Source organism: Acomys minous (genome assembly GCF_964271855.1).
Source record: "Acomys minous genome assembly, chromosome: 12".
NCBI classification, from domain to species: domain Eukaryota; kingdom Metazoa; phylum Chordata; class Mammalia; order Rodentia; family Muridae; genus Acomys; species Acomys minous.
The window spans coordinates 30,987,956-31,013,905 of record NC_140493.1 but is presented as its reverse complement, the minus strand read 5'-3'; the positions used below and the strand labels follow the sequence as shown (position 1 = coordinate 31,013,905).

Here is a 25,950-nt window from a genome sequence, read left to right as displayed (position 1 = left end):
TGTGTGCATATGCTCATTTTGAAAATAATCATATTTCATTAAACATTAATTAACCTTGGTAACGAGTAGTTTTTATTTTCAGATTTAAATCAATACAATAAAGAAACTGGCTTTTATCTAGCAGTTACTTCACTTCTATTTTCTGCCTCATCAGCAGGGAAAGCACGATGCATGCTAAGGCTTAAAATTTCACGCATAGACCCTTCACTGCTCTTCTGACCTCCCATCTGAAGCTCCAGTTAGGTTAGAGCTACTATTGTCAGATGTCTGAACGGTGTGTAGTTATTTTTGTTCTGCCTCAAGAACAATTCATAGCTTTAATTCGTATTTCAAATTAACACTGAGGCTTCCTTGAATTCTCGAGCCAGGAAAGGTATTTTTCTTAAATTGAACACATCATTTATTAAATTGTCCTATACATAAACTATTTTAAAAATATAGACCTTAGCCGGGCGTGGTGGCGCACACCTTTAATCCCAGCACTCGGGAGGCAGAGGCAGGCGGATCGCTGTGAGTTCGAGGCCAGCCTGGTCTACAGAGTGAGTCCAGGACAGCCAAGGCTACACAGAGAAACCCTGTCTCAAAAAAATCCAAAATAAATAAATAAATAAAATAAATAAAATAAATAAAAATATAGACCTTCTACATAATAAAACAATTCATACACTCAAACTAAATGACATACTACTGTACAATTAACAGCGAATTGATAAATATCGTTCAAGAGACTGAAATTATTTTGAGACCATATACAAGGCATCATTTCGTGCCAAGTCAGAACCAAAGGCATACTTCCTGGAACACTGTTGGTATTGATGAACATAATAAATACAGCATAAGTGCACATTATGAAAAATTTTAGAAGTAAATGCCACAATTAGACAAACAATATCAAAGGGCAACAACAACAACAACAACAACAGAACAATGTCTGCAGACTAAGTGGGTGATGATGAAGGCCTCTGCAAAGTGGTGGATGCTCTGCAATCTCAGCTGATCACAATCCCAGCGCCCTCTGGAGGCGTTTAGAAGTAATCTTAGTCTCTATTGCTTGCAAATGAACAAAGACAATAGAACTTCCCGATTTCTGAAAGAAGCTTTTTAGTCCTGGCAGCAATTTGCAAACCATGCCCTTTATTAAAATTCATTGTTGCTTTCAGAGATAGAGAACTATAATTTGAGAGATGAGAGCAAGGCTAAGAAGAAATAACATTTTATATAATCACTTTCAAGAGCTGCTATGTAATTAAACACATGTGCAATTAATTTTAAGCAAAAACAGCAGCTATTATGCAGTGGAAAGTTGCTCTGTACCAGCTTTGGTTTACAGCAACAGGCTGGATACGATGTCAAGTGTTACCGTTTGGCATGATTCCTGCGAATTTACCGTTGCGTGAAAAGGACATCAACAAAGCCATTCTTTGGCTCCACTTCACTTTTCCAGCTTTGTCACATTGTTTCCATGGTAAAGCATGTGCACATTGGTGTGACACTGTGAGCTAAATGTATACGGTGTATATACCACCAATAAACTGCCTAGCAATAGCTTTCATAAATTAAAATCTATCTCATTTTGTGGGGATAAAAATACATATAAAATTAACAATTTATATTTCTATTACTTATGCTATAAGTTATCAGAGGAATTCATGAATGATATAATCATGACATGATTAAGTTACCAAGGAGAAAAATTATAAATTTTGGACTATAAGGATTTATTTAAAAAATTAATCTTAATTTAGAAAATTATTTGGTGTCTCTTTATGTTAATGCTGGGTTTGGTAGTATTGAAGAGAAGAAGCATCTTCACCTTGTAAACATGTAATCATTACAGACACTGTGTGTCAGTGGTCATTGCTTATGAGATGAATTTGTGGGATATCAATAAATTACACAATTTCTAGCAATATGCAGTGTTCCTTTATTTTAACTTTTCACTTTACGTCTTGGTCATAGCCCCCTTCCTACTCTCCTCCCGGTCCTGATCCCACCCTCTTCCTGTTTCTCTTACCCTTCCTCTTCCCCTTAAAGAAGAGGAGGCCCCCTTACCCATCCAAGCCAGCTTATCAAGTCGCATCATGACTGATTGCATCCTCTTACCCTGTGGCCTAATGAGGTAGCCCCACCAGGGGAAAGTGATCGAAAAGAAGTCAGCAGTGTTTCTAATGAACAACACAAATATTTTGTTATACAAGCGCTAAATACATTTTAGCGCAATACTTAGAAGTTTTTTTATTTAGATAATTTGGAGACACCTAAGAATAGAGCAGTTTGTTTGAATAGAGTTCTGATGATCATTTTGAGATTCTGCATTTTAATACTTAAACTAACTTCTGCATTTCAAAACTTCAACTAATTTCTGCATTTCAAAACTTACTTCAATTAACTTCTGATAATGAACTACACAGAGATTTTGAAATGGTAGAACACAGGTTGATGATGGCAAGAAAATGAAAACCAAGCTTCATCATTGGAATGCTTACCGTCAAGCTTCTGACAATAAAGGACTGCTGCGTGCAGATTTTAAACAAAACTCTGATTATTCGTCTGTTCGAAATCTTTCCAGCTGAACTATGACCAGATGATAGACTTCAATAAACATTAGCCGCCATTCCATGCAGTTGGATCAAAATAATACACGAGGAGATTTATTGTGAAGTGGACTCTAGGACAAAAACTGACAGAGAAACCGTGTTGTTTAGAAAGCAGCCTTCAATGTGACAGTAGACCCTAGCCCTCCTGTGAGCCATTGGCTCTCATACATTAATGCAGCTTGCAATTACTTTCAGATGGCAGTCCTTATGAAATGCACTAAAAACTATTACGGAACAAATAGCTGTAGATTCTCTCAGAAATGCATGCATGTTGTAGAAATAATAAAAAGTAAATGCCAAGTTTAATAATGGAAAGTCTGCATATCCTTTTGTAGTCTGGAGATTAAATATAAAGAAGAAAAAAGTAACTGCCCATCTGAGGCAGTGACAGTTTTAGATGGGGGTGGGAGTTGAAATAATTATTGGATGGATTCCTTTCCTGAAACACAAAAATACCTATGAGCTTAAATAGAATATATTCTAAGGCAAAGGCACTAAGTTATGGGTGTTACTATAAAATAAATCACATTGGTTAGTAATTAAGTGGAGAAATGTGCTCTGATAGACCTTTGACAATAACTGATATTGCTGTGAGACACCACAAAGAGAAGGCAGGCAAGACCAACCGGGGAGGGATTTTGATTGTATGAAAGGTATTAGCAGTGGGCTTGAAAAGATGGGAGAAGGTGAGGGCTATATTTCCTGAATTGTTACATTATAATTGAGCGATGAACTGGAAAATAAATGAAAGGAGACACAGATGTGAATGTAAGTCAGGTTTTCTTTTTCCTTTCAGTGGCTAGACAAAGATAGAAATGACTAAAGTGAAATGGCATAAAATTTGTTTTGGATATGTTAAATTTGAGGTGTTCATGAAATATCCAAATGGAGATATCAAACAGGCAGTTGGAAGTATAAATGTGCAGCCTGAAATAGAGGGTTTGGTTAAATAAAATTGTAGAACTTGTCAGCCTGTGGTCACACAGTGTACTATTACTCATGTTACAAATCAAGGACCTTCACCTATAAGCGCAGTTTCAGCCACTGCTCCACACTTGTGAGCACATTTGCTTCCAAAGTTTGTAATACCTACAACTGGTGACTATAATGTACTAACCATTTTTACACAGATTTTTCTGGATAGCATTACAATATTCATAGTGATTGGAGTGGGTAAAATATTTTCTATCCATATTAAAAAAATACCCATCCATTATTATATTACCTTGAACAGGCTGCTCCTAGTGTCTGAACCTAATTTTCTCTTTTTGCATGAAAATGGTAAACAAATATTTCCCAGGTTGGTATGCATGTGTATTTTGTGTAATGGGGAAATCTCATCTGAAATACAGCAGGGAAACAAAAATAAGGAAGTTTTTAACTTAAAGATTTTATAAATATAACTAAATTTGCAATCTATGACCATGGTTTAAAATATGTTCTCATTCAGATCATATTTGTACCCCCCCAAAAAAAACCCATTTATTTACAAATGACAGTTATAGCAACCCGAACCACACACACACACACACACACACACACACACACACACACACACAAACCTCTTAGGAATCAATATGGCCCTGGTTATCTTCATTATAATATAATGCTACTTCTAATATGTGTTGAAATATTAGCATTGGATATAAATTTTACTGTTGTGTATCTGCCTCTTATATTTCTGGATCATAAGCCAACAAGACAGGTACTCAGTATGATTAAAATGGAGCAAAAATGTTCATTGTACTAAAGTTGAAATAGATGCTGTCCTCAACTCATGTTTTAGATTTAAATGTCAATTTCAGTCCCTAAACAGACACACATACTCATCTATAAATTGACAATATGTAGCATAGAAAGTCTTTAAAATAGTAATCTCATTAGTGAATTAAAACCATTGCCCAAATCCAAATTCCAAATAAGTGAAGAATAAATGGGTATAAAAGAGAGACAGAGATGGAGAACAAGAGAAAGGGAGAACAAAACAAGAGAGAGAGAGAGAGAGAGAGAGAGAGAGAGAGAGAGAGAGAGAGAATTTCAGGAGGCAGTGGAGGAAAAATGGTCAGGCTAAGAAACACTTTAAACAAAGGGTGATGAATTTGAGAGAGAAAAGTGAGGACTAGATGGGAATACTTGAAAGGAAGACAGAGAAAAGAGAAATGTGGCAAATATATATATATATATATATATATATATATATATATATATATATTTTTTTTTTTTTTTAAATCAGAAGTAGAAAAAGGAAAAGATTGTAAGAATTGAAGCAATCTCCTGAAACCCATCTTGGTCCCTGATAGAAAGTAACAATTCCCTGGTAAATGAATTAGTTGTTTGGAAAAGATGACATCCTTGATTTATTATAAGTTGCCCTCCCGAATCTCTGAGCTAGGCTGTGCCACTCTCAGAATGTCCAAGGACAGATAGTAAAGAATTAGTTATAAATGGAGGTTCATGACAGTGCTTTTAGTAATAGCATGGATGCCAGGTGGACAGTCTAGTGATTACAGAACCTGAGGCAGTAGGATATAAGGATAAATGATCTGGAGATTTTTAGTCAAGTATGACCACCACATCAAGATCTTTTTTTTTATCCAAATAGTGAATTTTTAATTTTCAATTTAAAGTAAGGTGGCTGTATTACTTCAAGTCCAAGTGGGAGACAAACCCCACCAGCTAATTGAGAATTTAGAATTTAGCATAGGTGTACATGTAGTAGTGCAATCACTATATTACAAGATAACTTGACTTTCAATTTTTTGGTTTTGTTTTGTTTTGAGACAGAGTCTCACTTTGTAGCTACCACTGTGTAGACCAACTGGCCTACAGCTCACAGAGATCTGCTTGCCTCTGCCTCTGCCTCCTGAGAGCTGGGATTAAAGGTATGGTCCTCTGTGCCTTGTCTAATTTTTTATTTTTTTTCTCATACTGTTTTTCATAGCAGCCTCATCATTTTCCATTCCCACCAGTAATGCACTAGTCTCCAATTCTTCACATTCTCATCAACACCACTTACCACGTTTCTGTATTTAAAAAAATAATAGGCACATTAATGGATGTGAACTTCAATCTTAGGTTATGAAGCACTTGAAAATAAATTGGAAATGTCCACCCTGAGTATGAAGATCTTACCCAAAAAAACAAACAAATAAATGAACAATCAATACACACAGCTAGAGTAATCTGAATATATGTGTCTTTTCCAAATACCAACAGTCAAAATCTACATATCAATTGTTCATTATATAAGTTCAGCAGTAAGTTCTTAGTCATTTCTTTCTCTGTGTTACGTAAAACTACTTTCCCTTCTGCACTAGACACATCTTTATTTTAAAAAAAAATAGCTGAAAACAACACCTCTACAAAACTGATTGAACTTGGAAAAGTCAAGCTTGTGCCTACATACAGCCTTTATTCCTATATGCTTGTGTCTTTGGTACATGAAAGCAATTTTCATATTATGAAAGATGAAATGTAAACATGAAGCCCTTTGATCTCCTGTGGTATCTGGCCTACAAGAAGATATGCTAGCGTAATGGTGGCCCAAAACTTTTGGGAGTAACTAACTAATATTTGATTGGACATAAAGCCCACATCACTAGACAGAACACATATTAGAGATTGTTTCTGTGACCAACAATCTGAGACTGAATAGCCTAGGGACCTTGGTTAAAACCAGATAATACTGTTTTTTTTTTAAGTAGTCATAAAGTGACTCCTAACACCATTTTGCTACACTCATAAATCAGTGCCTTAATCAGCCATCATCAGAGAAGTTTTCTCCTGTAGTACCTGGGAAAAAATACAGAGACAAAGATAATATACAGAGAGTGAAAGAACTTGGAACAATTAGCCCTAGAGAGCATCTCTCCTTCAACTCTCTACCTTCGGGGATCAGGGATCCCTGCAGAAGAAGAGACAGGAAGAGCATCAGAGGGAATGGAGGGTACAACAGGGAAACAAGGCCATGTATATCAGCAGGATCAACTCTCATTCGATCTCACAGTACTGATGCAGCATGCACAGGGTCTGGATGCATCTGGACCAGATGTCTCCTAGAGTTGAAGAAGATATGCTAGTGCAATGGTATCACAAAGAAAAAATATATTTCTTCTTTCCTTTCCTATACAGGTTCTTTACATATAAATTATGGCTTAGTGTTTTTATGAGACTCTTGAGTGTGTGAATGAGTGGATTTCTGCATCTATACTTCTTGGGCCTTTTAATTGTATCTTTTCCTTATGCTTGTTTGGTTTGTCCTATTGTTCTGACATGTTAAATATTGCTTATTTTAAATATAATTATATATTATCACCTCTTAGGACTCTTTTTGTTTTCTAATGAAAGACAGAATGGGGGTAGACCCATACGTGAAGGGAAGTGGGAAGGACCTGGGAGGAACAGAGGAAGAAAAAACTATAGTCAGGATGTAGTATGTGAGAAAAAGATCTATATAAAAGTGAATTTAAAGACAAAGCAAAATATTTCAAATCATTGTAGTTTTATATATTTAATTGTTAAACTCAAGTACAATGGTTAAACATTTTAAGTCAAAAAAGATAAATTCTTTTTCAGTTTATCAAGAATGAAATCTTAAACCTCCAATATCTACACTGACAAATTTAATTAATGGAACTAGAAAAATTCTCTATAATACTAGATATATAAGGTACTTAAAATGATAAATTATTCATTGCTCATCTAAAACTCCTGTTTAACTGTAAGTTTAAGCTTCCTGCCTTTCTCTAAATCCCCAATCATCCCGGGAGTGACTGCTACCCCCAGCCTAAAGTACCATTTTCTACTCAGATCCAAAGTGCTTTCTTTGTGATTTATAAGACTGAGAATAGTAATGTAAGCCATTTCAATAATCTTCTATTCAAGCTACTTCAAAATCATGTTTTCTCCTGGAAATGCAAAAGTCTCTCAAAAGTGTCTGAAGCTGGAAAACATAAGAACATTATAAATTCTAGAACTGAGAGAATGGCAGATTCTGAGTACCAAGTGTCTCTTTACACAGAGAGAAATGCAACTCAATAGTTCCCTTTCTCAAATGTATTATAAAGGACAATACACAACTCTTATATGGCCCTGGCTGTTGATATGAGGGAAGCATAATAATAACTACTCTTAATTGAGAGGAAGAAATTACAGCATTGCAAATGAAGTAGGTGAGAGTTGGCGGGTGCAACTGAAAATGGATGAAGATTTGTCAACATATGATTTTCTAGTGTATACACACACAACAAGAGAAAGGGAGAACAAATCAAGAGAGATAGATAGATAGATAGATAGATAGAGAGAGAGAGAGAGAGAGAGAGAGAGAGAGAGAGAGAGAGAGAGAGACTAGCCATTACCTTTGCTCTAAAATGGCTGCAATACCTGCCTGACATAAACAACTGATTGGAGGAAAACTTAAATAGCCTCATAGCTCCAGAGAGTATGTCATGGTTGTAAAACTCTGCAGCCTTTAAAGGCATGCCTTCAGTGACCCATGCATACCAGGGAAGATTCTCTCATGAAATTTGTTCTACTTTTTCAAGAAGCACTCCTAGCTGGGGATTCAATCTTAAGAACATCAGTCAAAGAAGTCAGTTTCAGTTCAAGCCATGACACTATAACTCAAGAAAGTTAATGAAACCTATTTTATAAACAAGTATCTTAGTTCTTGCTGTCAAAAAAGTAAAAGCTATTTAATTATAAGACTCATAAAAACCATGGTGAAGGTTAATGTCAGTATTAAGATTATGAAGGGTTATCAAAATATATGACAGTATTTTGCCTTTAGATAATTTTATTAGTTTTGTATGGGAGTTTATATGGTGGAGTGAACACATGTGATAATCATAAGACAACTTGAAAGGAATTGGGTTTTTTTTCTCTCAACTGTGTGGTGTTATACTCAGATCATCAGGTTTGGTAGCAAATATCTCAACCTGTTTATCCATCTTTCTGTGCTTCATGATTTTACTCTTTAATTTAAACCTCTACTTGTAGAGCAGTTTTAGGTTTACCAGAAAATTGAACAGAGGATCTAGAGTACTTTCATCTCTCTACCATAAACACCTTGTAACAGAGCAGTGGATTTCAACAATCCATGAACTGACAATAATACTTATTTATCATGCAGAATACATATTTTATGTTTGAGTTCATTCTTGCTGTTATGCATCCTATAAGATGTGACTAATGGGCTGTGACAATAGCTCACAACTATAATATTCTAGATTGTTGTCCTATTGCCCTATGATTTCCATTTCCTTTGTATTTTCAGCCATATTGTGCATCTCTTTTAAATCAGTTGCCTGTTTGTTGCTTAATTCAAGTTTTCAGACAGTTGAATATATGCCATATGTACAATGGTGTACTCATTAAATACAGGGCCAGTTATCCTCTTCCAAAAACATATAAAACAATAAAAGCAAATATTAAAAAGGAAAAATAAGGATATCTAATGTAAGGAGAGTAAACCCAAGCAAATACTATCTTTGGAAGTAGTAACCCCATTAGCTAGCAGTAAGATAATAGGCATGGTACCTCAGCCCTGTACATTTAACACTTGGGATATTAAGGCAGGAGGACCACAGCAAGTTTGGGGCAAACTTAGGCTATGTGGTAAGTGTAGAGTAATCTGAGCTGTCAAGTGAGATGTTTTAAAAAGCAAAACAAAATACAGCAAAAGTAGAAGGTTAGAGAGGTTTAAAATTCACTAGAAGCCTGAGAGTTACATCTCTAAAAGCGAAGCAAGAAACAAACCAATTTGTAACTAGAAGAGAAAACAATTTGTGCCAACAAACTTCTAAAAGTAGCAGCGAAGGTCATCTTAAAAAGAAGATTGCTTCATTCTAAATCAAACAACAACAAAAAATGTCTACAAGCACAACAGCCAGGCAGCTGCACTTTCTGTATCCTAGCATCGTGAGGGTGGTCTAGTTCATGAACAGGGTGCAACAGTCTTTACAACATAGCAATAAGGAGGCCCAAAATGAGGAGCAATGGATTCAATGAATGTCTCAAACAATTATAACACTTAATTTACATACTATTTGCCACTTTCACTCTAAAAGATTGGTGAGCTAGCTATGTGTTCTTTATATTTCAGTGGTGACTGAAATTCTTTTATGCAGACTAGAAGTCGTTCAATAGAAAGAAAACCTGCTGTTATAATGAGTCTCTCAACAGAACAATCAAGACAATCCTCTCATAGTCAAGAGAAAACATCTCAAAAGCCAGCAAGCTACTCATAAATCCACTCAGCTTCTTACTTAACAATTGTGCTAGTAAATAGCAGACAAATGATATTTCATCATTGATGACTTCTTTTTGCTAAGAGGCCAAAGTTCAAAACAAGCAGGAAGATTAATGTGAAACAAAAACTAGAGGAAGAGAAGAGAAGTTGAAAAATGCATTAGCAAACTGCAATGTGTAATTGTCTTCTAAGATATGACATGAACACGAATGATACTGCAGAAGATACTTCACACAAGCTGCTGAAAAGTAAAATGGCCGTTTACAAATAGTGCTCAGAATACTCACAAACATTGGAAAAGACATAGGGAGTCTTCTGAAAAAGTGAGGGAAAGGCGAAAAGGACCTCAAAATGACAAGAAGAAGAAGAAGAAGAAGAAGAAGAAGAAGAAGAAGAAGAAGAAGAAGAAGAAGAAGAAGAAGAAGAAGAAGAGAAAAAGGCAGAGAATCTTCAAATACCAAATAAACATTGTTAAAGATGACAATTTATGAGATCAATCAACCAAGAAAATCACAAATATTTGTAAAGCAGGTGGGACATGAATAATATACTGAAAAAGGCTTTATAATACCTAGAATACCTGAATAAAATAATATTTATTGTTAACTGTCCAAATATATAAACTTTAGATTCAGATAAAGATTTTGATAGAAAACTTGATATAAATATTAAAATTATTTTTACAGTTTTTACATTAATATTTATATTATTACATATATATACAATAAACTACCTATAGCAAGAAGAACCATGAAATAATTAGGAATATTACATTCATAGTGTTTTGGCTATTTGTATTTGGCAGCCTTGAAGAAAACATTTTTCCTATCTTTATGCATCTAAAATTCTGAATGTAAATAAAAAAATTGATCATATCTCTTCATTATCAATTTAGAACATTTATCTAGACCTAAAAAAATCTTAACCCCTAGACAACTAATCTTAATTGTAAAACTAAACTATCTGGTCTTCAACCTCATCAGAGACATGAGAAGGAATATACTTGATTGCCTGAGTATACAGGGGTACAGGTTGGCAGCTTCCCAAATGAAAAGATGACTGAGACAGTTTGCTGCCTCAACAGTCACCCAAAATTCTCTATAATATTGAAGTATCATCTTCAGCCTATGGCCCAATATATCTCACAGACATATTTGTGAAGCAGGAACTATTGAGGACTTGCTTACCCTTTCTTTTTAAGAGTTTGGCCGTTGACTCTGCCTGCATAAAAGCTTGCCTTTATTTTAAGCAGAATTCTGCCTGTGGTAGAAATGAGGACATTTGGCCCAGTGGTATGTTTGCCACATTTGAATCCATCTCTATAAGGAGGTTCTTTGATGTTAAATAACCAGAATTTTATAGGCTAGATCTCTAGACTCTTTCTCTGGATACAGTAAAAAGAAAACTGGCACACATGCTAGAGACTTTAGACTAGCATAGTCAGAACTGTGTAAAGTGCTTGAAAAATTAAAAATATATATATTAGACCAAGCAATAATACTACTTCTGCATATAAAATCCAGGGAAATATATTAATATATTGAAGTAATCTAAACTGTTAACTCTTTACAAATACACAGATAGGAAAATAGTTCCTGTATTTATCTATAAACAGATAGATAAAAATATGGCAAATATCCACAGCAAAATACTGTTTGATTATAAAAAAAAACCAAAATTATACCATTTGTACCAATATGAATGATGCTGGAGGCTCAGTAAATTAGTAATTATTAAATTAGTGTTCAGCAAATTCCACAAGTAAAAGAGAAGGCCAAATAGTCTCACTTGTATATAATTTACTAAATTATATATAACTATATATAATTTAATAAATTTACTAAAATTGATGTTGTATGGAGAAGAAATGAACAAGAGCAAGAGACAACACAGAAGTTATTAATCAGAGTGTAAAGTATCAGATAGTCAGTAACATGACAACAATAGGCAATAATGCACCAAGCATTTCAAGATAACCAAGAATGTGTTTAATATATCGCTCCCTGAAAATGCAACAAACAGCTGGGCATTATGGAACCTGTATTTAATCCAGCACTTCGCGAGGCAGAGGCAGGAATATCTCTGTAAGTTCGAGGACAGCCTGTCATAGAAAGAAGTCTAAGACAGCAAAGGCTCCACAGAGAAACCCTATCTCTAAAAACCAAAACACAAACAAACAAAAAACAAAACAAAACACTCAAAAAAGACAAAAAAAAAACCCTCACAAATAAATAAGAAAAACAAAAACCGCCAACAATAACAACAACAAAACAGAAAACAAAACACACACATGCAAATTTACCTTGAATTTGATGTATTGTGTAAATACACCAAAACATCAGTCTTAAATAAATACAATTGTAACTTTTATATAAAAATCTGCTTATTATATAAGCCAATGTTACCTAATCTAATAACTTTTAATATGAATGAAAATTACCAGACAAATATGTGGTGATAATGTTGAGATCCTTAAAATATTATTTAAAGTATTTAAAATTTTATTCAAAGTATTATGGGAGGGAAAATCAAAATGGGGAGAGTTACAGAAGCACAGGGCAAAGGAAGGGTGGTAAAGGGATGACTAACGGTAAGGATGCTTGAAACAGTCATATGGATGCAGGGTATTTTAGAAGCTGTAAAATAAGTATACATCCTCACCTGGAAGTAAGAGCTTACGAGGCACTCATTTTTCCATAATGCAATATTGACTAGGATTTCTGCAGGTCATATGTAGGCTAACATGGTTGCTAAGAGTTTATACTTAACAAATAAATATAAAAGAGTTTATTGGAGTTATCTACACAGAGATAAAGTTCCACTTAGACACCAGATACGAACAAACAAGGATGAATGCCATTTGTGAGGTCCCCAACCTGTAGTTGTTGATCAGGTGTATTTTACAAATTCCCAAGACAATGTACACTATAGTGACTGATCTTTGTTGTCCACCAGAACTTGGCACTGAATGGGAAACATCCTCCCTGCTGGTTCTATATGGTGCTATGCAGATTGATGGGGAGAAAAGTCATCAATATAGCCTTGCCCAGCTGTGTTCTTCATGCTATAAGGATGACTTGCCTGTGAAGATTTGCCCGTCAGTGCAATAGTGACACTAGTGCTACAGAACCATTTTCTGCTTATATTTAAGTCTGTTCCCCAGGAGAAATGCATTTTTGGTACTGGTTATAATATGGTATTTTTAAGTTATATTTGTTATGTGAAGGTAGAATAAAGATACCATATATAATGTATGAAGTATTATTAGAAAATAAATGTTAAGAGGAAATCCTAAAAAAGAACCGATAATGCAAATATTGAAAACGTGCCAAGTAGTAGTAGTAGTAGTAGATTTTCCTCTGGGTCCTAAAAAACTCATTAATAGGATTTTAGTCCTATTTACAAAACACACATTTCTCCTAAGAACCAGTGGTTCCATTATAAATAAGTGAGCTGTGAATGGCATTAATTAATAATTAGAAAAATGGAAAATTTAAACAATATAATGAAAATTGTTTGTAATTGCTTATTATGACAAAATGGAAGAAATGTTACTATTTAAACATTAAAATAATGATTGAATTATGTTTTATTGCAAAATATATTGTTTCTATTTATTATTGTTCAGGTATATTAGTATTACTAAACCATACTGTGTTGAGAAAAAAGTGAAAATAAGTATTGATATTATTCTTTAGGAATTGATATGAAATGTTCTTTCTGATTTTCCATAAATGGAAATTAGGACAGAAGAATTATTAGATCTGAGCTATTTTCTATCCTTACATTTCTTGTGAGATTCCATTTCATTAATAGCTTCATTTACATAACTCAGTTATTGTCATTCAGAAACAGTTCGGAGATATATGTCATTACAGAGTTTGCATGCATAAATAAGCATAGTAATAATAATCAATGGCAATTAGTGCACAATACACTTCCTCTTAAATTTAATTATATGCTTGATTAAGAGTGTTTGGGTATTTAATTAAAATAAGAAGGTCCAATGGTACTTAATTCTTTCTTATATTCATATTATAATCCTAATAACTACAATCTTCACTCAATCCATGCTAGCTCCTATTAATTTTAATCACAAGTATGCTTGCTCACTGAATAAGCTTGAAATGCAATTGGGTAGGTCATATAAGGAAAATACTGTGCAGTCTAATAATATAAAATGAGGGAAGAGTCTTGCTCAAGTAACTGACTGGAGAGATAATTTCACAATTAGTTTCAATTGGTTTTTTTTTTTTTTATAGCTTTGGCGAAGCATTTCCTTTTATACTGTCCATGAGCTATAACCAGTAACAAAACTAGTTAGCATGATTAGTAGGTGTCAATGTTTAAAAGGTAAGATATACACTAATTGCTATACTCTCACTGAGGATAAGTGAGCTGAGTACCAGTAAATGGGGTCACTGGGATATCTTTGCCAGAGCAGAGTCTAACATAGTTAGGAAAGAGTGAAATCAGGCACACTCAATAAACTTAAGGCTCATAAATATGCATTTTTCCCAGGAAAATACGTTCATCCACAATGTATATCTTTTCAGTTTGGATCAAGCAACCATTAGAGGAGCATTAGAAACTGTTATCAAGAAATCCACCACATTGTTAAATTCAGATTGCATTTTTCATTAATTTTCATCTAAATAATAACCAATAAATCACAGTAATGAGGATGGTACCTAAGAAGAAACTAAAATATTAAAAGCCTCATTGACCACAGACTCATAAGTGGCAAAGATAGGGTTTATAAAGTAAGGCTGCTTTGATTTTATTAGTAGGATTTATCCACATATATTTTACTCTCAAATGTCAAGCAACCCTAGGAATGTATAACTTGCACAGAGAGCTTTACTTTGTTGTCTGTTTTCTTCTACTATTACAGAACACTTCCTACAGAAATGAAGGATGAGCAGTACCACAGGAGGGAACAGAACAGGCTCATTTTATTCCTGTAGGCCCCTCGTTGTAAAAGCTTTATGGCTCTGAAATCTGTATCACCACTACAACTCTTACATGGAGTATTGTTTGTCATCTATTTCTTTGTGAGATCAGACATCAAAGGAATTTCATTTCACTTCAAATGATATCTCATACACTAGAAAAACAGGTCGGTATGCAAGGGCTTTGCTTTGCAAGCGCAAGTACCTGAATTTGATCCCCAGAACCCATGTAACTCTAGGTGAGAGAAGCAAGGGAGAATGGGGAACTAGAAGGATCCAAAGGGTCCTAGAAACCTACAAGAACTTTATGATGGGCGGATCTGGGCCCAGGGGTCCTGCTCAAACTATGGCACCAGCGAAGGACAATATGGGCAGTAAACTTCGAACCCCTACCCAGATCTAGCTGATGGACAGGACATTCTCCACAGTTGGGTGGAGAGTGGGGACTGACTTTCACACGAACTCTGGTGTCCTCATATTTGACCACGTCCCCTGGATAGGGAGACCTGGTGACACTGAGTGGCAACACAGCACCCTACCAAGAAGAGTCTTGATACCCTATAAGCATATACAGGGGGAGGAGGTCTCCCTCAGTCACAGGACATAGGGGAGGGGAATAGGGGGAAAGCGAGAGGGAGGGATGAATGGGAGGATACAAGGGATGGGCTAAGAATTGAGATGTAGTATTAATAAATTAATAAAATATTTTAAAATAAGAAAAAAAGGGGGGACCTCATATGGTGTCATGCACTTATAGCCCATTCATGGAGAAGGCAGAGGCAGATGGACTCTGGGCTTTTCTGGCTATCCAGACGAACCAACTTGGTGAAATATATGGCAATGAGTGAAGCTGTATTAAGATGAAAGTGATGCAGGCTGTGATCACATGGAAGGGGAGAATGTCCACTTCAGTCAGAGTTCTAAGGGAGTAGAACATGGTGGACAAAGGAGGGAGGCTGGGAACAGGAACATACAAGCAAGGGGATAGCAATCAGAATGTAATCTGAATAAATTATAATACGTTAAAATTAAAACGGAAATCTCGCTGATGGTAGGCCAATGGGATCAAATTTTCTCAAGGGGATATAGGATGAAAAAAAAAATAACCTAGAGTTTGGTCATCGATATTATTTGAAGTCTCCATACTTTCATCAGAGTTTCATATGCTGTATGGACTGAGTACAATAAATTCATGCTGTCTATCCTTATTAACAAAAAAATGATGGGCATCTCTTAATTAAGGGTACTAGAGTTGTCCTCTCTCTTCCATATCCATGTGCATGTGTACTCAAGAGCACATGCCTACACACACACACACACACACACACACACACACACACACACGCACTCACGCACACACGAACGCATGCACACACGCACATACACTATATCAATGTATATTTATTTTCTATTACGCCTCAAATTCTTTGAACTAAGGTATGTGTTACATGATTTACAGATAAGTTGTAAAGCCTACTATAAAAATTTGAAATTTATTTAGATTTCAGAAGATTAAAATGCTGGACAGGCAAAGAAAAGAATGGCAGGCACTTCAAAATAGTGTCAGTACAGTCATAAATTAAGAACATATATATCATATTAGGGCTAAGTGCCTGTTTGGCTGAAATTATGCGTGGGAAGAAGCTATCAATTTTTTTCAGTGTTAAAAAGTGGTATGTATATGGAAAAATTTGATCATTGACTGGAGGGTTGGAATTTCTTATATATACAGAAGTTGAGAGACTTTGGAGAATGTTACTATATAAACAGGGTTGTCATAAGTGAAAGAAACCTAAGTATTTGGCAGTGTGATGAAACAAGCTCTTTCAATCTCAATTTCACTATTTTAAATGCTATGAGCCAAACAAACCTAATTTTTGTCTCTTGTGGATAATGGTAATTAAGTTTCAACAATTCAGTGCACTTATCTGAAAATGGATCATGGATTTTAGACATGTGCAATTTCTTTGCAGATTGTGCAAATTGAATTTTTTGTTGTTGAAATTGGAGTTTTATTATGGCAGTTCTTATACTTAGTTTTTGACAAGTGGGCACAGACCTAGACACATCTTGGAATGAGGCATTTCACTTGATAAATTTTAAGCATCTTATTGGTAGCTGGGCACGGCCCACCATGGGTGGTAGCATCCCTAGGCAGGTAGACTTGGATTGTATAAGAAATGTAGGTGAGCAAGCCTGTCTGTATCTTTCCTCCTAGGTCTGTGCTTGTCTTCCTACCTTCACGTTCCAGCCTAGAGTTCCTGGGCTAGCTTCCCTCAAAGGACAACTATAATATGTCACCAAATAAAAGCTTTCCTACTCCACTTTGGTTTTGGTCAGGATTTTATCAAAACAACACAGAAACAAAATTTTAAAAAGCAGTTTATATTATTTTCTATCATCATTTGAGTAAATAATCATGTTTCATCTTTTACTATGAATCCCCTGATCTATGAGTTGTATGCTCAGAAAGCATGTTACTCTGATCTGTTGAGAATATAGAAACAAAAGGCAGAGACTCTAGGTAAATTTAATTATGATGTGGACCTAAATAGACTAATTGTTTTCTAGTTAAGAGGTTTATACTATACAAGATCCCTAGGAGGTATATTATATCAATTTGTAATTTTCAAAAAGTTTATTTAAGATTATCTGTCACAAATGTAACATTGAAAAGAATATGTTGAAACAAAACTATGAAATATGCCATCATTTTGTGGTCAGAAAAGAGTAGAAATGAAATTCAGTATATTAGAAAACTTTTGCCTTCTGTATATTTGTAGTAAGTGAGGAAGTAATTTCTCACAGTGATGTGAAAGAACCCTAAAGTGCCAACTCAAAAGAATGGCTTCACCGTAAAATAAAGTGTTGTGTGTGCTTCTGATTGTCTAGGCCGGTGGCAAACTTAAAAAAAAAAAAAATACATGGAGCATGCTGAATTCCTGCCCAAGTGTATTGTTTGAATCAGCTGAAAGGAGCCTGGTTAAGGAAAATGAAAGACATGTTAGAGTGAGTGTTTTCTGGCACATGAAACAGACTGAGGGCAAACAAATCAATCCCTAGTGTTACCAGAGGGAATTGTGGCCAAATCAATAAGTGCCTTATCTGCAAATCCCTGTTTAGTCAACGTCAAAGGCAATTTTCAGCCACCCAACCTGTAACAGCTGGCATGTTCCTTGCACACACATAGAGCATCAATCTTCCCACTTCAAGTTTTGTCACAGAGACTGTAGAGAAGAACTATCAAATGGAGGTACAAGTCCATGGGCAAGGTAGGCTGCCAGGGAGGCAGGCATCTCTTCCTCACTTCGGTTTAAAGAATGGGCATGTCCAGATTGCTGCTTTCTCCCCCTTTTTGCTTTTACACATGGATTTATCGCACACATCTATTGCTTGTTCAACCAGATCTCTCTCCACGGTGAGGGACTGTAGTTAACCTTAATAGCAAACAAAATAATCCCAGCACTAGAAAATAACCTTGTTGTCAAAAAAAATTTAGAATAGTAGCACATAGCAAAAAGATGAAAACTTTCCTTTCGCTTTAACTGCTGTCAACTTGATATAGTGTACAGTCGTGTGAGAGGAAAATTTGGACTGAGGGATTGCCTGTTCGGTTTGGCCTGCGGGTATACCTCTGGTGATGTTTCTTGATTATTAGTTGATATTGTAAGGCAAAGCCCCCTGGGAGTAACATGCCCCAGGGCAGCTGGTCAGAGGCAACATAACAAATACAACTAAGCGTGAGTCTCCGAGTGAGCTAGAGATTGATGCAGCAGGCAGTGTACCTCAGTGGTTTCCGTTTTCTTGTTTCCACTTGTGTCTCTCTGTCCCTGACTTCTGCCAGTGATGGGATATGACCAGGATGGCTAAGATGAAATAAACACTTTGTCTTCCTCTACACTGCCTTTTTTGTCAGTGTTTTATCTCATTAACAGAAAGAAACCTAGGGCAATAAGGAAGTCTTATCTTTCTCATGATCCCCTCATGGAATGCTGGCAGCCTAAAATTCAGTATATTTATCAAATCACCTTTATCTTGAGTACCCGGGCATGATAAAGCAGAAAAAAGAAGGAACCCTGGGTTTCTGGCCACCCTAGTCCTACCACCTTTTGCTTAGAATAATCAGGGTCACCTAAAAATAAATAACAGATACCTTGTTTATATAGTTTTATATTGAAACCCTGCAACAGTAGCAGCAGTAGAACAGTACCTAAAACAGTTAGGATAAAGTCTCTTGAAAACACACCCAGATTTCCTTGTGACTTTTAGTCTGTGTCCTAATTTATATGGTTTTTCTCCATGTCCACTTGTTGTATGTTATCACTGATAATTGATCCATTGCTTCTGTTTTGGTACAGGTACAATAAATTACTCAAGAAATTTATTTGACATCATCTTACCCTAAATTAGACAATGCTTCTTTTGTATAATTGTCTTTACTTTATGTAACTGTTTGGAAGATGTAGAGTCAGATATGGACAGATGGCATGCCACTATCTCTGACAAAGTTCAGTCCCCAGAACCCAGTTGCTGAGAAAGCAAACCAACTCCTAAGTGCTTTCTTATCTTTTTATGCTGTACCTGTGCGTATATCCACATGCACAGGAGACATGCACACTGAATAAGTAAATAGATAGATACGTAGATATATGTGTTTCATATGCTTAAGAGAGAAGAGAAGTATGAGAGAAATAATTCAACAGTTAAAAATGTCTTATGTTTTTCTTGAAGACTTGAGTTTGAATTTGAGCACCCACATCTGGCAGCTCACGACTGTCATTAACTCACAGCTCCAAAAGATCTGATACTCTCTTCTTTCTTCCACAGGAAAGGAGCACATATGGCATTCACTCACACCACACACACACACACACACACACACACACACACACACACACACACAGTAGGTCTAATAAAATAGGGTAGAACCATTTTTAAAATTTCAGACTTTACAAAAAGCTCTAATATTTAGAAGGTCATATTGTGCACATCTCATCGTTACAGCTGAGTTACAAGTTTCAACAAGATGGAAATGATGTCCTATTTGTTAGAGCCCTTTGACATTTATGCCTCAAAGTTAAGTAATTATTGGATGATGGAGTTATTGCTGAAATATAGAAGCATCACTCACTCATCGAATTGAGTTATTATATAATCCAGCAAACTATCTCTGATCAGCTTAGTATGTCCTTTTAAAGAATTAAATTCCATGAGTGTTAAAGTTCTAATACAGATACTTGCCCCAATTCTGTCATGAGGAAAGACTGGTTCGTGCACATTTTCCTGCTATTCTGAATCAAGTGATAAAAGGTTACACCAAGGCAGATGCAGCATCTTTCATTCTCAGAAATGTTAAACTGGGTATGATTGCAAAAACATGATTTCTGTATTACTGTTTATTTTTATATACAATGTACTATAAGGATATTGGATGTAAAACATTTTTTAATCACAATTTTCTGTTTTACATTTCATTCTATTAATCTTGTTATTATCATTATTATATTGTTATTATTATTATTATTAGCTTTTTTGAGACAGATTTCTCTTTGTAGCCTTGGCTGTTTGGGACTCACTTTGTAAACAAGGCTTACCTCAAACTCACAAATATCTACCTGCCTCTGCCTACCCGAGTGCTGGGATTACCCTCCCCTTCTATCTTCACTTGAAAATCATCTAATTAAAACACATAATTTTTATGAATTCACTGTATCACAATATGTTTGGCATAACAGGAGCATTCTTACTTGAAATTGGAGCAATATCCTCTCTAGTCACAAGTCAAATATCTCATCCTATTGCAGATGCAGCACTTTTCATTCTCAGAAACTTTAACCTGGGTCCATCAGTCTTACATTTTAATGATATTACTCCAACAGAATTTGATAATGCTTGATACACCTTGATTAAAGACTTGTTTTTTACCTGCTTCACGAATGCCCTTACCTGAACATATGCATGAATGCCACATGTATGCTATGTGACTGCAGAGGCCAAAGAGAGCACCAAGTTCCAGGGAACTGGAGTTACAGATAGTTCTGCACCATCATGTGGGTGCTGGGAATCAAACCCAGGTCCTCTATAAGTGCAGGAAGTTCTCTTTTTAATTTTTTTTATTTTTAAACACTTTTTATTTTTTACATATTCATTTATATTATTAAACATATATACAATAAACTACCTATAACAAGAAGAACCATGACACTGTCAGAAAGTATATAAATGTTACATTCTTAGTGTTTTGGCTATTTGTATTTGACAGTCTTGAAGAAAACATCTTTCCTATCTTGGTGCATCTAAAAATCTGAATGTAAATCGAAGAAGTCCTCTTAAAGACTGAACCATTTCACTAGTTCTTGACACATGTTTTAATCAGTGTTCACACTACCTACAGAATCAATTAAGTAATTTGTTTTTCTGTTAGAAAAACCAGCCAAGTCAATCTTAATTGTTGGGGTTTTTGGTTGTGTCCCAGCCAATAATTTATTGTGATTTCCCTTTTTACATTAAAATACCTAACAGAAATGGATATTTTATTTTGGTTAGCAAATGTCAGCCTTCCAAAGAATCTGACAACTTCTGTAACAGCAAGTGCTGCCTCATGTTTAATTCATCTTTAGAACCCCAATAAGATCCATGGTATGACCAGAATCTTAGAAATTATGCTATTATATTCATGTTCAGAAACTGGGTTGTAGAAGTAGATGCATTTTCATAGAACAATACAATGAAATTCACTGTTTAAAGAAAAAAAATCACACCTTGCAAATGTTATTCAGTGCTTAACGTAACACAGTTAATTCAACATATGGCTTCTGCTCTGTTTTATACTAGTTCAGCTCAATTATTTTCTGTTTAAGCATGTGTCCTAAAAAAGAAAAAAAAATTTGTGGGATGATAATCTTTTGCATTTTCATATTGAATGAGATTACTCAGCTAACCCAATCCTTACTTGCTTGCCAACAACACAATGTTCCAAATACTCGATTCACAAAAATGAGTCATAGCCCTAGTTCTCAAGTCCCCAAATTGTATAATAGCAATGAAACTTTGTATAAAGAAACCGATTCTTTCTGTTACACGTAATGAAAGAAAAGTCCAAGGGACAGGATAGCTACAGGAAGTGTTTGCAAATATTCACAAAATGCTTACCCCGATGTCTCTGACAGCGTTCTCACAAATGATTTCATTTATGTCTTACGTGAATGAAATGATTTAGGACCGTAACAGAGAACATTGTGTATCACTAAAAAGTGAGAAAATGCATTTATTTGCCAAGCACTTTTTTTTAAGTCCCTGACTGAGAGGTACTAGGTGCAAAACACTTTACCTCAGTATGATGTTACACTCTCCTAAATGATTTTTAATCATATGGGAAATAAAAGCTTGAGAATAATTTTCTGGAAGAAGTACAAGCAACTTGAATTTTACTTCCCTTAGTAGATATAATTTTACAGTGTTTTAAAGTGCTGCTAATTGATCTCAGCAGGATCATGCTTCATCTCTCTGATGGAATAATTATGCAATTCTGTACTCATGGTGTCCTTTTCTTTTCTTTCTTTTTTTTCCTAATTCCTATTTTCAAGGTGTGATTTGATGTTGATAAGTTGCTTTTAAAAACTTTGCATTTAAAAGATATTTATTGTATTTACTCCAAAGTGGGAAGTAATTTTAACATCTTTGATGGTTTTATTATGTACATATATACTAGGTGTTGCTTATTATTATTTTCTTTATTATTATGATGATAATGATGATGATGATGTTTGGGGAGATTCATATATTAGTAATGTGTTTACATTATTCTACTCTTTCCTTTCCCAATTCAAGTCTTGCTGTGCCTTCTTAACTCCTTCTCATATATTGACTGCTCCACTCACAAATGCACACACACACACACACACACACACACACACACACACACACTGGCCATATTTATGTGTTTAAAGCTAATGTGGTTTTCTTCTTAACATTCTTTACTGTGTGTGTGTGTGTGTGTTGTTTTTGTCAGTAGTATTTTCACTATATAAAAATCAGTCTATGAGTAACATTTTCAGAATAGAGGACTGTATCAAATTCCAGTTACAGCGTGCATGTACCCATCCCACGCCACACAAATCAACACCCACAAGTGTGTATAACAGAGAGAGAGGGGAGGTGGATTAAGTAGTGATGACTAATCAGAGCAGTAGAATACATGACTCTTTAACTAACACCCTAGCTTTCTCATTTCTTGAATTTAAGTTGGAAATAGACAGCTTAGAGGGAAGTTGTAAAGGTTGAAAATGGACAGTATCTATAGACATCCCTTTATGAAACTTGAATGTGAAAGTTTAATATCTCTGTGAATTATTTATTCCATATATGGTCATGTGTAGATGCTTCCACATTCGGTAGGTAATAAGTTCACACAGCACTATTGACTTCTAAAAGCTATGCTACAGAATTATACTTTTTTATTTTTGTTTGGAAAAATTATAAATTTTATGAGTCTATTGGTTTGGATGTTATTCAAACATAAGAATAGAAGTGAAGTAAGCTGTCATTATTTTATCATGCTATTATTCATTCACTTGATGTGGTATATGTCTCAGTTTCCCTTTGTCGAGGTAATATTTATTTAACTTAAATATAAGTTGAAACTAAGCATAAAAGCTATTTAAAAATCTTTCTTATTTTTTTCCTTTCATTTTCCTGACAAACCATTTCCTGTGAAAACTCCTTTTTTTTTTCCTAGATATATAACTTCATGATAATTGAAGTCCTGACCTTAATTATATTTAGAGAGTGTGATGGAAAGGAAGCGGTTTGCTTACCAGGTTACAAGTGGTAGTTTCATTAAAAGTATTCCTTTGTTATTACTTCACTCAAAGGACTGAGTTCTTATTTCATTTATCGAAACTTATTAACCTTAGCATCCACTCCAGCATGCATCATTTATATGAATTTTCAGGAAATGGAACATTTAAAAATATACTGCTATTCAATGTAAAGCATACTGGGAGCCAGTTGGGCTGTACATGTGTGCACACATGTCTGTGTGTGTTGTGAGTGTGTGTGTTTATGTGTATAGGTTTCAGAAAAGCAAACTGAACTTTCTGCCTATTGCTTTCTGTTCTATTTCCTTGAGACTTGGTCTGTCAACCTGGAGCTTGCAGTATTTTGGCTGGACTGGCAGTCATTAAGCCCAGTGGATTCCTTTGTGTCCTGCATTACAATAAAACCTGTGCTGGAGTGATAGAGGTCTGTGGCTACATCTAGATATTTACATGGGTGCAGGGCACCCCAACTCCATTGCTCATGCCATGTAGAAAATTTTCTCAAGCACTGAACCTTTTCTCAAATCTGAATGCTTTTTAACTGTCCTAGTCCACAAATAATAAATCTTAAGTATTTCTGGAATTTCACACATAGACTATGTCTTTAACAGTGAGCAAATTAGTAAGTAAATGATAGAATAAAGTAAAATTTTTAGAAATAATTAACCCTGACCACTGATATTTTAAATATTTTTCAAACTTTAGCTTATGGTGATGACCTACTATTTGCACAAACCATGGATATTCAGTTAATGGTAGCCAAGTTCTTTAATTTCCCGTATTTATGGAGTCTAGAATAACAATTATAAACTAAGAGTAAATATTTTACATCCGGATCAAATCATTTCTTTGAAGTTCTCCAGTTTTATTGCATTATTTAGTCAAGTACAGTGATATTATGCCCCAAATTAATCAGTGAATTCTTCCACACATTACAAAAACATTATAAGACAAATTAGTACAACTTTGAAAACACTACCAGAATTGAAAGATCTGGCATAGTGAGTAAAAGCAGTTACTTTTGAACATGAGGGCTCAACTTTGAATCTCTTGTAAAAATTGGGCCATGCTTGCCCATGCCAATAAATCCAGCCACAGGCCAGAAAGCCTTGCCAAAATTACTAGCTTCTAGTTCAATGAAAGAACATTTCAAGGCAATAAAAACAGTGTAGAGGAAATGTTCGTTTTGTATTCAGTATATTTTTATTATTTAAAACAGAAAGATTTGTACTCAAAATGTGCATGTTTTCTATGTAAAAATTTAGTATAACTAGAATTCAAATGTTAGTTTGAAGATCTCACACAGATGCATGGATCTCATTTCTAGAAAGCTGTAAAGTATGATAATAATTTTAAAGCTTGCTATAAAGAAGACTAAATAATATAAGACATTTAAAATTTGGAGGAAAACTAATGACATTTCTGATGCAGTAAAATTTATTCACACTCTCGCATTTAATCTTCCTTGTACTGAAAGAGAAAATGCTAAATTTTTAGTCTGAGTTTTCTCCACGGGAAAATGAAAATCACACCTAGATGTGATTTAATAATCATAAAATATTAAATATTTTAAAATAACCCTGAATTTTTAAAATCTTTTTTTGTTCTTTACAGAATTACAGAGTAGCTCCTGTGGAAACCCAGGAGTTCCACCCAAAGGTGTACTGTATGGTACAAGGTTTGATGTTGGCGACAAGATCCGCTACAGCTGTGTAACCGGATATATACTTGATGGCCACCCTCAACTTACCTGCATAGCCAATTCAATTACTACAGCGTCCTGGGATTTCCCTGTTCCCATCTGCAGAGGTAAAATAAATGAACACACACACTCACATGCAAATATATATATATATTATATAATACATATAATTGAAGGTATTGAATATAATAAAAATATGTTAGGCATAGAGTGTTAACTATTTACCATCTACCCGTTATCCATTAATACTATCTAGCTTTTTCTACCGTATATCACCTATGTATATCAGGTACCGAATGGCAAATATTACAAACTCGTTAAGAAAGAAGTATTTTAATGTAGATTTTTTCTGTTTATAAACACTTGTATATTTGCAACAGAATGTATGAATACATATTTTCAAAATCACATTAGAAAATCATACGAGGAGTAGGATGCTAAACAATTACGGTTGCTTGCCTAAGCTGCCATGGCCGTTGCTTTGCTTTAATTTAGAAATATTGACTATATCTCAGAATCTCGTAAAAATTTCTCATAATATGTAGTGTAAGATTTTTTGTTGTGAAAATGCTACTTTATAGTTTAATATTGATGCTATTAAATTACTTTATGAAGGAAATATAATTATATT

The 25,950-nt window shown here is 34.8% G+C and overlaps 1 protein-coding gene across 5 annotated transcripts in view; it reads left to right on the top strand.

The window, feature by feature from the left end:
* The window catches only part of CSMD3 (CUB and Sushi multiple domains 3), a 1,109,294-nt gene that overhangs the window by 233,611 nt on the left and 849,733 nt on the right, over positions 1–25,950 (top strand). For all 5 annotated transcript variants that reach the window (XM_084749143.1, XM_084749142.1, XM_084749141.1 and 2 more), the window contains exon 4: positions 25,232–25,426. In XM_084749143.1, coding sequence (XP_084605269.1) covers positions 25,232–25,426 — 195 coding nt within the window. The remainder of the gene's footprint in view (positions 1–25,231; positions 25,427–25,950) is intronic.